This window comes from Bos mutus, chromosome 4 (assembly GCF_027580195.1).
Source record: "Bos mutus isolate GX-2022 chromosome 4, NWIPB_WYAK_1.1, whole genome shotgun sequence".
Classification (NCBI taxonomy): Eukaryota; Metazoa; Chordata; class Mammalia; order Artiodactyla; family Bovidae; genus Bos; species Bos mutus.
In genome coordinates, this window is record NC_091620.1 from 91,642,543 (window position 1) to 91,656,069 (window position 13,527).

Here is a 13,527-nt window from a genome sequence, read left to right on the forward strand (position 1 = left end):
ACATTAAGCAACACTTTAGGTGCAGACATGAAGCCCCCAGTGAAGATGCCATCTGGGAGTGAATACATTAGGCCAATAATAGTGTATTGTGAATTACTGTGAATAATACAGACTTGACACATCAGCATTAGTAACTAGCAGGCCTCTGAGGAAAGGGAATGTAGAACTGACAACATTTAAATTGGTCTAAGAGAGGAAAGAGCAGAGTGAAATTCCTTAGGCCTAGGCCCTAACAGGTAGGAAAGAAGGTTTATGAAAAGAGAAAAGCCAAAAGGTAGAAAAATGTCTTTAAATAATTTTACTCATTATCTAGATCAACCTCTTATTTTGAAGAGGTAAAAATTTAGGACCAAAGAAACACAAAAAGGGGAATGCCAGCCTCAAAACAACATTGATGATGTCACAATTTTACCCAGCACTGATGCCACTTCTACTTCTTCCAATAAACCACACTCCTTTTTAACCAGGGTCAAAAACTTGTTTGATGTAATATAAAAATTCCAAATCAAACGATGTCATATTTATTATAGTCACAAGAATCCAACTTAGCTTTGAATGCTGATCTGCTACAATAGTGCATATTGCAAGGACAGAAACAGAAAGCATATGGAATAGAAATGAGTTGATAAAGGATTTTAAAACAAAAGTAAGCAAAAAGCAAAAGAAAAAGTTCATTTTTTTTTTTTTTTAAATCCCACCATTACCTATGGGCATTCCCCAAGCATAGAATCTCTTTTGTCCCTACTTTTCTTCATTTCACGTGGCTTCCACTGAAGACTCTAAAATATTCATCTCCAGTTCAGCCATCTCAACAAAGACTAATCCCTATCTGGAACTGCTCTGAAAGAGCAAACTCTTAGATGTCCTGTTGCCATGGCAAAGAGAGGTCCAGATAATGAACACAGTACTTCGATCTTCTTGAAGGAAGACACAGAGTACAAAATCAATCTCACTCTGTATGCTTCTTGTCCCCTGTCTCTTTCTATGCTTCTGTTAATAAAACCTCCATTCTACCACCATGTTTAAAACAGTCATTTTGATCTTAGGCTCATCCTTTATCCATGAATGCAGACAAATCACAAAAGATGTCTACCCTTTTCTAACAGTGCCACTGTTCTCAACCTCGGTGCAAGGCCTCACGGCCATATACCTATATTTCTCAAACAGTTCTTGATTTGTTTTATTCTTACCACTCTTTCCCTTGTCAATACATCCTATAGGCACAGACATTTTTTAATTTTGAAAAAAACATATATCATGAGATCTATTCTCTTAATTTTTTTAAGTATAACAGTACAGTACAGTATCATTCACTGTAAGCATAGTGTTGTACATCAGATCACTAGAAGTTTTTCATCTTATATGACTGAAACTCAGTATCCATTGTACAGCAACTTACCATTTCCCTTCCCCCAGTCCCTGGCCACCCCCATTTCTTGCTTTCTCTTACTGTGAGGTTGACTAATTTAGATAACTCACCGAAGTGGAATCATGCAGTACTTGTCCTTCTGTGACTAGTTTATTTCACTAAGCATAATGTGCTCAAGGCTAATTCATGTTATAACATATAACAGGATTTTCTTCTTTTTCTGGCTAAATAATATTCAATCGCATATATGTTATACATCATCCACTCATCTGTTAATGGACATATAGGTTATTTCCACCTCTTGGTTATTGTGAACTGAATATGCAAAGAACACAGGAGTGCTAATATACCATTGAGTTATCATTTCAATTTTTTTTGGATAAATACTCAGAAATGGGATTCTTGAATCATATATTAGTTCTAGTTTTTAATTTTTGAGAAACATCCATATTGTTTTAGATAGCTCTGAACCATTTTCACCTAAAGCCAGACATCCTGGAATGTGAAGTCAAGTAGGCCTTAGAAAGCATCACTACGAACAAAGCTAGTGGAGGTGATGGAATTCCAGTTGAGCTATTTCAAATCCTGGAAGATGATGCTGTGAAACTGCTGTACTCAATATGCCAGCAAATTTGGAAAACTCAGCAGTGGCCACAGGACTGGAAAAGGTCAGTTTTCATTCCAATCCCAAAGAAAGGCAATGCCAGAGCATGCTCAAACTATCACACAATTGCACTCATCTCACACATTAGTAAAGTAATGCTCAAAATTCTCCAAGCCAGGCTTCAGCAATACATGAACTGTGAACTTCCAGATGTTCAAGCTGGTTTTAGAAAAGGCAGAGGAACCAGATATCAAACTGCCAACATCCACTGGATCATCGAAAAAGCAAGAGAGTTCCAGAAAAACATCTATTTCTGCTTTATTGACTATGTCAAAGCCTTTGACTATTTGACCACAGCATACTGTGGAAAATTCTTCAAGAGATGGGAATACCAGAGCACCTAACATGCCTCTTGAGAAACCTGTATGCAGGTCAGGAAGCAACAGTTAGAACTGGACATGGAACAACAGACTGGTTCCAAAGAGGAAAAGGAGTAAATCAAGGCTGTATATTGTCACCCTGCTTATTTAACTTATACACAGAGTACATCATGAGAAACGCTGGGCTGGATGAAGCACAAGCTGGAATCAAGATGCCGGGAGAAATCTCAATAACCTCAGATTTGCAGATGACACCACCCTTATGGCAGAAAGTGAAGAGGAACTAAAAAGCCTCTTGATGAAAACGAAAGAGGAGAGTGAAAAAGTTGGCTTAAAGCTCAACATTCAGAAAACGAAGATCGTGGCATCTGGTCCCATCACATCATGGGAAATAGATGGAGAAACAGTGGAAACAGTGTCAGACTTTATTTTAGGGGGCTCCAAAATCACTACAGATGGTGACTGCAGCCATGAAATTAAAACACGCTTACTCCTTGGAAGGAAAGTTAAGACCAACCTAGATAGCATATTCAAAAGCAGAGACATTACTTTGCCAACAAAGGTCCATCTAATCAAGGCTATGGTTTTTCCAGTGGCCATGTATGGATGTGAGAGTTGGACTGTGAAGAAAGCTAAGCGCCGAAGAATTGATGCTTTTGAATTGTGATGTTGGAGAAGACTCTTGAGAATCCCACGGACTGCAAGGAGATCCAAGTAGTCCATTCTAAAGGAGATCAGTTCTAGGTGTTCACTGGAAGGAATGATGCTAAAGCTGAAACTCCAGTACTTTGGCCACCTCATGCGAAGAGTTGACTCATTGGAAAAGACTCTGATGCTGGGAGGGATTGGGGGCAGTTGGAGAAGGGGACGACAGAGGATGAGATGGCTGGATGGCATCACCGACTCGATGGACATGAATTTGGGTGAAGTCCTGGAGTTGGTGATGGACAGGGAGGCCTGGCGTGCTGCGATTCATGGGGTCACAAAGAGTCGGACACGACTGAGCTACTGAACTGAACTGAACCATTTTACATTCCCACCAATAGTGCATAAGGATTCCAATCTCTCCACAACACCATCAACCCTTGTTATTTTGTTTCATTTTTAACGTCTATCTAACAGTTGTGAGGTGATGTATCCTTGTTTTGATTTGTGTTTTCTTGGTAATTAGCAACAGTGAGCATCTTTCCATATACCCACTAGCCTTTGTATTTCTTCTTTGGAGAAATATCTAAGTCCTTTAAAATCAGATCACTTGGTTTTTTGCTATTGAGTTGTAGGAAGTCCTTATATTTGTTGACTATTAACTCCTTATCAGAGCTTGCAAATATTTTCTCCCATTCCATAAGTTGTCTTTTTACTCTGTTGGCGGTTTTCTTTGCTGTGCAGAAGCTGTTCAGTTTGATGTAGATCCACTTGTCTATTTTTGCTTTTGTTGCCTGTGCTTCTGGTGTCATATCCAAGAAACCATTGCTAAAGGCTAATAATATAAAGCTTTCTCTCTATATTATTTCCTAGGGGCTTTGTGGCTTTAGGTATTATGCTTTAAGTCTTTAATCCATTTTGAGTTGATTTTTGTGTCTGCTGTAAGATAATGGTTTAATTTTATAGACACAAGCATTTAAAAAACTCTAATTTCATATATTTTTAGGTGCATATATATATCAAACTTTAATTCAAATTAGAGAAACAATAAACAAAACTTCATAATTGTGTTTATTTTCAGGTGGGTAAAGGGGGTGGGGAGTCACAGAGGAGGATTCATTGATAATGGTCATATTCAATTTTCTAAATTGGTTATGTGTACCTAGTAGTTTATTATATTTATACATACTTCAACACAATTTTAGATATATGAACTATAATATACTGAAAGCCAAAATGTTTCATTTTAAAGAAAGAGATGGGACCTTTTAGGTTTTTTAAAAAATATATCTAATAACTTTCAAGATTACTTTTTAACATTAAAACTTCCGTAATATATACTTTCACATAGGAACTAACTCTACTTAAAGGTTCCGACTCTGATGTAAAAAGTCTTAACATCCATTGGGTGGAGCACTGTCTTCTACTTCTAACCATATAGATAAATTCTGTTAGAAATTAATTCTGCAGAGGCACTTCATACAAATGTGCTTTACTTTTATTGATTCATTTCTTTCTATGAAGTCTCAGGATCAGTATGAAACTCAAAGATCACTTACTATACCAACTTATTGGTATACCATGAAAAACACAGTACGAGATCCCCACTTGTTTGCAAAAAAAACCTTAAAAACTATGATTGCCAACCCCTCAGGGTGGGCATTGACTATTACATCATAGTCGATATGTCAGGTTTCTCAGCCTCTACACTATTGACATTTTTGGCCAAATAATTCTTTGTTTTGTGAGGCGCCCTGTAGGTTGGAGGATATTTAGCAGCATCCTTGGCCTCTTCCCACCAGAAGCTAGTAGCATATTTTGCCCCAAATGTAACATTCAAAAATGTCTCAGACATTGCCAGATATTCCCTCAGTATAAAATTGTCCATAGTTGAGAACCACCTCTGTGAATGACACCCATGAGAGATGCCCTCAGCAACAATACCTAGCCGCCTTGACACTGAAAATACAAATATGAATCAAGTGCAGACTTCAAGCAATTTACACTATAGGGGAGATAAATTCAGACTGGCATAAATAGTTAAATATAATTAAGAATAAATTTATTTACTGCCACTTAGGAGAATAACATGACTTTTAATAACATGACTCTTAAATCTTATGTACTTATTGAATTAGTCAATAGTAAAATTGATTAGCCAACATGTCAAAATGCAATTACATCTTAAAGAAATTAAATATTCAATGTATTGTATATCAATCAGCTCCACATTACTAAATTCCATGATATTTTTTGATAATTTATTAGCTTTTAATTAGCACTGGATATGGGGGCTTCCCTGGTGTCTTGGATAGTAAAGAATCTGCCTGCAATGGGCGAGACCTGGGTTCAATCCCTGGGTTGGGAAGATCCCCAACCCAGAGAGAAGGGAATGGCTATCTACTTTAGTATTCTTGCCTGGAGAATTCCACAGACAGAGGAGCCTGGAAGGCTACAGTCCATGAGGTCACAAAGATTCGAACACAACTGAACAATTTTCACTCATGTGGGTAACAATTCATTCCTCCTGAATATTCTATGCCTCTGGTTTTCTGTTTTGTCTAACTACTATGTATTCATCTCCTTTACTGTCTATTTTTCCTCTGTCTTTTAAATTTTGGAGTTTCCCATGGTTAAGTTCTGAGCCCTCAGCATTTCTCACTTCTTACCATCTTAGGTGATCATATCTATTTCTATGGCATCACATACCATCTTCATGCCATCAACTGCCTACTTGACATGCTGCCTCGAATCTTTCAAAAGCATTTCAATTGAGATGTCCAAAACTGCTCTTCTTCCAATCGGCCCCACATTCATACATGACAGCTCCCTTGATCCAGCTGCTCATGCCACAGAATTATGATTGCTATTCTCCTCACTCCTACTTTCACATCCCACATCCAATCCTTTATCAAATCCTATTGATTATACTGGATCTCTCAACTCTGTCCACTGGCACTACTTCTTCCAGGCTACCATCGTTTCTGGACTAGGCTACTCTAATGGTCTTCTAATTTCTTTTCATGTGTATTAATCTTGTTTCTTGAGAATGTGTTCTCTACTCTGTAACTAATTTAAAAATAGTATTCAGATCATGTTACTTTCCATGTAAACTTTCAATCACTTCTAATTGCACTTAGAATAATATGCAGTCTCCCTACCATGACCTACTGGGCCCTGCACGTTCTGGACTCTTCTGCTTACACTTACAAGCAACTTTCCCTTTTTTACATATTTCAACCATACTGGCCTTAAATCTCTTTCTCAGAGAGGCTACACTCTTTACCACTCTGGCAAATGCAGCTCGCCTGTGATGAAAAGGATCTTTCTGTCATTCAGGCTCATCTTAAAGTGAACCTTTTTTTGAGAGAGGCTTCCCATGATCCTCCAAATTATATTACAACATGTTATATAAATATTTAACATGTATTATAACAAATGATTTATAGGCCACTCCTATGAGCTTGTATCATTTTGCAGGTAAAGAAATCGAGGTTTAGGAAAGTCAGCAAGATACCCCCAAATCAGAGAGTAACAGGATTCGAACCATGACTTTCTTCTCTCTTATCCACACACACAAACTGCCTTCCCTGATGTAGCTGTCCCACAGAAGACAGAAAACATTTTATGAACTATAGCTTCACTCACATCCTACAACTGTGTTTCACCCACTGGTCTATAAACCTTCTGAGGGTAGGAGTTGTGATTATTGTTTTCTGAAACTTCAAGGCAAGTGACACTAAAAAATTGTGACTAAATGACTAAAAGAACAAAAAGGAGAGAACTAATTTCAAGGAAAAGTAACGCTTTAGTTACTTAAGACTTTTAATAAAGCATTTAATCCCCAAACATTGGTGACATAAAAACAGGACAAATGTTAAATGTTAGGATAGACATGGAGAATCTGGGTGCACGGAAGCACTGCTAATCAGTCACCTGGTGGCAGTGACTAAGCCCATCAGAAGTTATGTCAATGCATTCTCTAAGTCTGTGAATGTCTTTCTAAGGGACAGTCAGGGAGTTTGGGATGGACATGTACACTGCTATATTTAAAATGGGTAACCAACAGTGACCTACCGTATAGCACATGGAACTCTGCTCAATGTTATGTGGCAGCCTGGATGGGAAGGCAGTTTCAGGGAGAATGGATACATGTGTATGTATGGTTGAGTCCCTTCGCTGTTCACCTGAAACTATCACGATGTTGCTTGTTAATCAGGCTATACCCCAATGCAAAATAATTTTTTTTTTAAAGAAAAAGAAATTACATTAGTGCATCAAGCTAAATGGCAATTCTGAACCTGTTTTTAACCATAGATGGATATGAAAATTTCCAACCCTGAATTCTACTTTTCTAGCTGTAAATCCTGTGTTCTTATAAGATAACATAAAGACATTACAGGGAAAACATACACAAACAGTTAATGGAAAGAATGATTTGCAATCACCATTACTAAATTGCATTTTTGCTTTCTCAAAGGCTTAAGAATCCAAGGATGCTTTATAACAATGATGCTTCCCACTTCACTCCCTCCACCACTGGCAGCCTCAACTCCATTTATCCTCTCACTTCTCTGCAAAAAGATGGCAAGATTTCAAATCTCTTCCAATGCTTCTAAAGCAATTATTGGCTAATTCTATCAAGATGACAAAAGTACTGTAGTCAATGAAGGAAAGATAAAAGTAAAGATGAAAGACTGCTGAATGTATCCAATTGCCTGATAAGTCGATCATTCTATATCTGATGTTTTCCTTTTTAGTTTGAAATTCCAGACAGCGTCCCTTTCAGTGAAGGAAATTTTGTTTAAACACTATTACTCCACTGAAGGGAAAAAATATTCTCCCAAGTTGTGAAATTAACCTCTCCCTTCATTCACACGTTTGGTTCTATTTTTACAGTTGTACCAGTAATCTAAAAGAAAAAGCACTGAAAGTTAATTCCAGGTTTCTAAAATGTCTGACTGTGCATGTCCCAGTTCTCTACAGCACCTCCCAGAAGATTCGGCCAACTTCTATTTCTGTAGCGCATCAGTGTTTATCATTTGTTTTACAACAGCACTGCATGTTCTCAAAAATTGACTTAGATGAATTTCACCCATCGTTTACAAAAACTCAAGAGAGACAAATGGCCTTAAAAACAAAATCCACCACTGAGGCATGGTTAATTTACTAAAAGATCATTTCTTTTTTTACCTTCTCAGTTCAATATTTACTTCATTACGGTGGTAACTCCACCCCCAGCCCCAACCCCCACTAGCCTCTGTATTTGTCAAGATTCCTGACAAATTTCCAGCTTACGATTGAGCATTATGAAAATTCACTGTTGGAAAAAGAAAACTTGCTACACAAAAGCTTTTCCATTCAACTTGTTTTAAAGGATTATTGATGACTTTCACTTTCAGGAAAGCTACAATCCAAACTGTGGATGCATTTTGACTGCACGTGTATAAACAAACTGATTCCTTATGGACAAATGCTCTAAGACTTGATTAAGTCAGACAGAACTGAACAAAATCCTGATTGTCGCCTATTCCCTGGGTAATCAAAGTAAATTTCTTAATCCCTCTGTGCCTCATGTCCCTTATCTCTATTATATATGTTATCTTTGAAAATACCACCCAGCGCATTATCAAGTACATAGTAAATGCTCAGTAAATAGCAGCCATCAGTATCTGTGTGAATACTATGGAGAAGTAAGAGAGTAGGGAAGGACCTCACCACCCCATTTGTCGCCATTAGACTTTTTCCATCCTCATTACTAATGAAAAATTATCAGGACAACCTGTGGCCCTAGAAGGCAGAGGTAAGCCTGGAGAGCTCTGTCACTGAGAGGAAAAAACAAGAGCCTGGATGTGAGGTGGCTTCCCAGGCCCAGCAGGGCTGCCTAAACCCAACTACAACACACCCCCTTGCAGGGAGTAGAGGAGCCTATGACTCTTCCCTCAGATGGACAACTCCTTGCTCTGTGAGCTTAGACAAATTTCTACTCCCACATCTACAAAGTGAGAGGATGGACAAGACCAGTTCTGACACTCATTTCAGAGACAACTAACTCATGAGTTGGTGTTGAAGGTTTTTCTGGACCCAGGAGCAAGAAAGAGATCTTAGTGGAGACTTTTTCTTAGACTCACATCACAAAATAACCAGGAGAAAAACAATAGTCAGAAGACAACCAAGTATATTCAAACATGTTTGCTTCTTATTTGAATGAATCTCATTCCTACTCAGTTCAGTCAGTTTAGTCGCTCAGCTGTGTCCGACCCTTTGCCACCCCATGGACTGCAGCATGCCAGGCTTCCCTGTCCATCACCAACTCTTGGAGCTTTTAAGCAACTAGTTGTGGGGTACAGCTACTAACCTACATCAAGTACTCTCTGCTCTCAGCAATTTGCAAAGCTTAATAGGCATTGCCTCATTATCTCCTAACCTGGAAAAATCAGTACTACTATTATCCAATTATCTTCATTTGTCAAGTGAGGGAACTGAGGCATAGAAACACTGTGAAACTTCCACGAGTACACTGAATTGCAATGGAATCAAAATTTGACCCTAGCCTGGCTCCATAGTCGATGATCTGAACTATTATCCTCTACTCCCACTTCCACTGGTAAAGCAGCCACTGGGAAATTGGTTTGCTTTCTCTGATTCATAACTGAATTTCTACAATAATGTTTCTCTAAAAATTACATTACTCAGCTGGTATCAGCCTTTAGGAGATTCTCGGCCCCTTTCATTTAACATTCACAATAGGCACATTTCAAATACTGCAATTCAACCAGACTAAAGTGACACAGAGGTATGGATGGAACTCCATGGGTTCTGACTTCATAACTCTAAAAGCTATATGAGAGCTGCCCGGGGAATCTATGCACTGTTCACTCTACTTTTGTTTGTGTTTGAGATTCGCCATACTGAAAGTTAAAAGCAATAAACAGTTCAATCACAGAGAAGATAACCTAAGAACTTAAGCTGTTTCAGGATCCAGAAGGACATTTGAGTTCAGTAAGTCAATGCTTCTGCTGACAGTTTTAAAGTCAGGATTTCAAGAACTAAGAGTGCAGGAACTTATTCGTCAAGATTTTTATGAATACAAGAATCCTCCCCTCAGTATATTTTAGTTTTGTCTGTCAAGAACAATAAAAACATCCCCAGAATTGAATCAGTTGCTCACTCAGATGTTTGCTGTTGTTAGAGCTACAGTTGCTGATGGGAAAAGCTTTTGCTTCCCTCTTTGTAAGAAGTTTATCTTTCCACAGTCCACAAATTACTAAAGACTATCTGCATGATCAAACTTTAAAATGTCTGCCCCAATATCCTTTTCACAGTCGTACAGGATTAAAGGAAAGAAACTTACCCATTCGGTTGTGCATTCCCTCTTTGCCAAAATGTACTGTGGTTTCAAAAACTAGCCCAGTTCTTCTGAACTTTTCTGTATCGGTTATAATATCAAAGAGCCACAAGGAAGGGAAGTGGTTAGTCAACTTGCTAATTTTATCAGTCCCTCCCACTGGTTAAATAGTACCTGATGCTACAGACACAAAATCAGTTTTCTAGCTTACTTCCTTGCTACAGCATGACTTTATAAAAACTGCATAATTCAAGGGGAAAGACAGTGAAGGTATCTCGTTCTATCTAGTTCATAGGCATGAGAGAGTTAATGAATGAACATTTTATTAGTATTAATAAGAAGCCTAACAGACTACTAAAACCAGCGATTCAACAAAATGCAGAGGAGGAGGTGGAGATAGAATGTGTGTCAGCTGCACATCTATGCAAACTCCATCAGGTGGGTGGGAAAGGGAGTGATTTTAATGCAATCAGAGGACAAGTGGGAAGTAGCTGGTGTTTCATTTGTTGATAAATTATTCTATCCTGGAATGGAGCCAGTTTACTGGATATAGATACTTTCACAGTGTGGGGCCCTGGCCTGGGTGATTCTCTTCCTCTAGAGTTTAGCAGTTAAAACATAGGATAAAGCAGTAGATATATGCCTATGGATGAGGGAAAATAAAAAGTCCTCTGAGGAAGCTATAAACAGTTTTCCAGGCGAAATACTTGCAGTAAGTGAGCAGAAAATGTAGGGCTTAAGACTTTTTTTTTTTTCCCAGCATCATTTGTTGAGGAGACATTCTTTTTCCCATTTAATGATCTTGGCACATTAGCCAGAGATCAATTGACATAAGGATTTGTTTTCTTGGCTCTCTATTCTATTCCATTAGTCTGTATGTCTGTTTTTATGCCAGTATCACACTATTTTGTTACTGTAGTCTTTTTTTTTATTTTATTTTTAAAATTTACAATATTGTATTAGTTTTGCCAAATATCGAAATGAATCCGCCACAGGTATACATGTGTTCCCCATCCTGAACCCTCCTCCCTCCTCCCTCCCCATACCATCCCTCAGGGCTGTCCCAGTGCACCAGCCCCAAGCATCCAGTATCGTGCATTGAACCTGGACTGGCGACTCGTTTCATACATGATATTATACATGTTTCAATGCCATTCTTACTTTTATATGTTGATCCAACTTCAAAAGATTGCAACATATAAAAACACTGTCACCTGAGAATCATCAGAGCCATCACTGGCTCCCACTAACTGTGGGCAAGCAGACTTTCACACTGCAGGGCTTCCCATCTTTCAAGATAAAATAAATAACCAGATTTTTATGTAAATTTTCTTTATCAAATACTGGCAAAACCCTCTCAGATTACATAAAATTTGTGTGCAGGCTGACTTGATCTCTGCCCTAGGTATTAGTTGCTCAATAAAAAATACTGTAATGACATTTACAAAATATGATATATCAAAGATACGATATTCAATATAATGTGCAGGTGACAAGACTTTGATCTCACCTTGTAAAACACAATTATAGATGAATGATATAGAATAGACTCTGGAGTAGCTGCCAATGTGTTAACAGGAATTTTCCATGGATCAGTTCAGTTCAGGTCAGTCGCTCAGTCGTGTCCAACTCTTTGTGACCCCATGAACTGCAGTAAGCCAGGCCTCCCTGTCCATCACCAACGCCCAGAGTCCACCCAAATCCATGTCCATTGTGTCGGTGATGCCATAAAACCATCTCGTTCTCTGTTGTCCCCTTCTCCTCCTATCCTCAATCTTTCCTAGCATCAGGGTCTTTTCAAATGAGTCAGCTCTCCACATCAGGTGGCCAAAGTATTGGAGCTTCAGCTTCAGCTTGAACATCAGTCCCTCCAATGAACACCCAGGACTGATCTCCTTTAGAATGGACTGGTTGGATCTCCTTGCAGTCCAAGGGACTCTCAAGAGTCTTCTCCAACACGACAGTTCAAAAGCACCAATTCTTCTGCACTCAGCTTTCTTTATAGCCCAACTCTCACATCCATACATGACTACTGGAAAAATTATAACCTTGACTAGACAGACTTTGTTGGCAAAGTAATGTCTCTGCTTTTTAACATGCTTTCTAGGTTGGTCATAATTTCCTTCCAAGGAGTAAGCGTCTTTTAATTTCATGGCTGCAATCACTATCCGCAGTGATTTTGGAGTCCAGAAAAATAAAGTCAGCCACTGTTTCCACTGTTTCCCCATCTATTTCCCATGAAGTGATGGGACCAGATGCCATGATCTTTGTTTTCTGAATGTTGAGTTTTAAGCTAACTTTTTCACTCTCTTCTTTCACTTTCATCAACAGGCTCTTTAGTTCCTCTTCACTTTCTGCCATAAGGGTGGTATCATCTGCATATCTGAGGCCGTTGATATTTCTCCTGGCAATCTTGATTCCAGCTTGTGCTTCATCCAGCCCAGCGTTTCTCATGATGTACTCTGCATGTAAGTTAAATAAGCAGGGTGACAATATACAGCCTTGACATACTCCTTTTCCTATTTGGAACCAGTCTGTTGTTCCGTGTCCATTTCTAACTGTTGCTTCCTGACCTGCATACAGGTTTCTCAAGAGGCAGGTCAGGTGGTCTGGTATTCCCATCTCTTGAAGAATTTTCCACGGTTTGCTGTGATCCACACAGTCAAAGGCTTTGGCATAGTCAGTAAAGCAGAAATAGATGTTTTTCTGGAATTCTCTTGCTTTTTCAATGATCCAGCAGATGTTGGCAATTTGATCTGGTTCCTCTGCCTTTTCTAAAACCAGCTTGAATATCTGGAAGTTCATGGTTCACATATTGCTGAAGCCTGGCTTGGAGAATTTTGAGCATTACTTTACTAGCGTGTGAGATGAGTGCAATTGTGTGGTAGTTGAGCATTCTTTGGCATTACTTTGGCATTTCTTTGGGATTGGAATGACAACTGATCTTTTCCAGTCCTGTGGCCACTGCTGAGTTTTCCAAATTTGCTGACACACAGAGTGCAGCACTTTCACAGCATCATCTTTTAGAATTTGAAATAGCTCAACTGGAATTCCATCACCTCCACTAGCTTTGTTTGTAGTGATGCTTCCTAAGGCCTATCTGACTTCACATTTCCATGGATATGGGTTTTTATTTTCTATTTACCATTTTCTAATTTTTCCAAAATGAACATAAGGTTTT

The 13,527-nt window shown here is 38.6% G+C and overlaps 1 protein-coding gene across 1 annotated transcript in view; it reads right to left on the reverse strand.

Moving 5' to 3' along the window:
* The window catches only part of HDAC9 (histone deacetylase 9), an 810,729-nt gene extending 800,299 nt beyond the window's left edge, over positions 1 to 10,430 (reverse strand). Inside the window, exon 1 of the mRNA XM_070369757.1 lies at positions 10,353 to 10,430. Coding sequence (XP_070225858.1) covers positions 10,353 to 10,368 — 16 coding nt within the window. The 5' untranslated portion in view covers positions 10,369 to 10,430. The remainder of the gene's footprint in view (positions 1 to 10,352) is intronic.
* Positions 10,431 to 13,527: the final 3,097 nt, after the last annotated feature.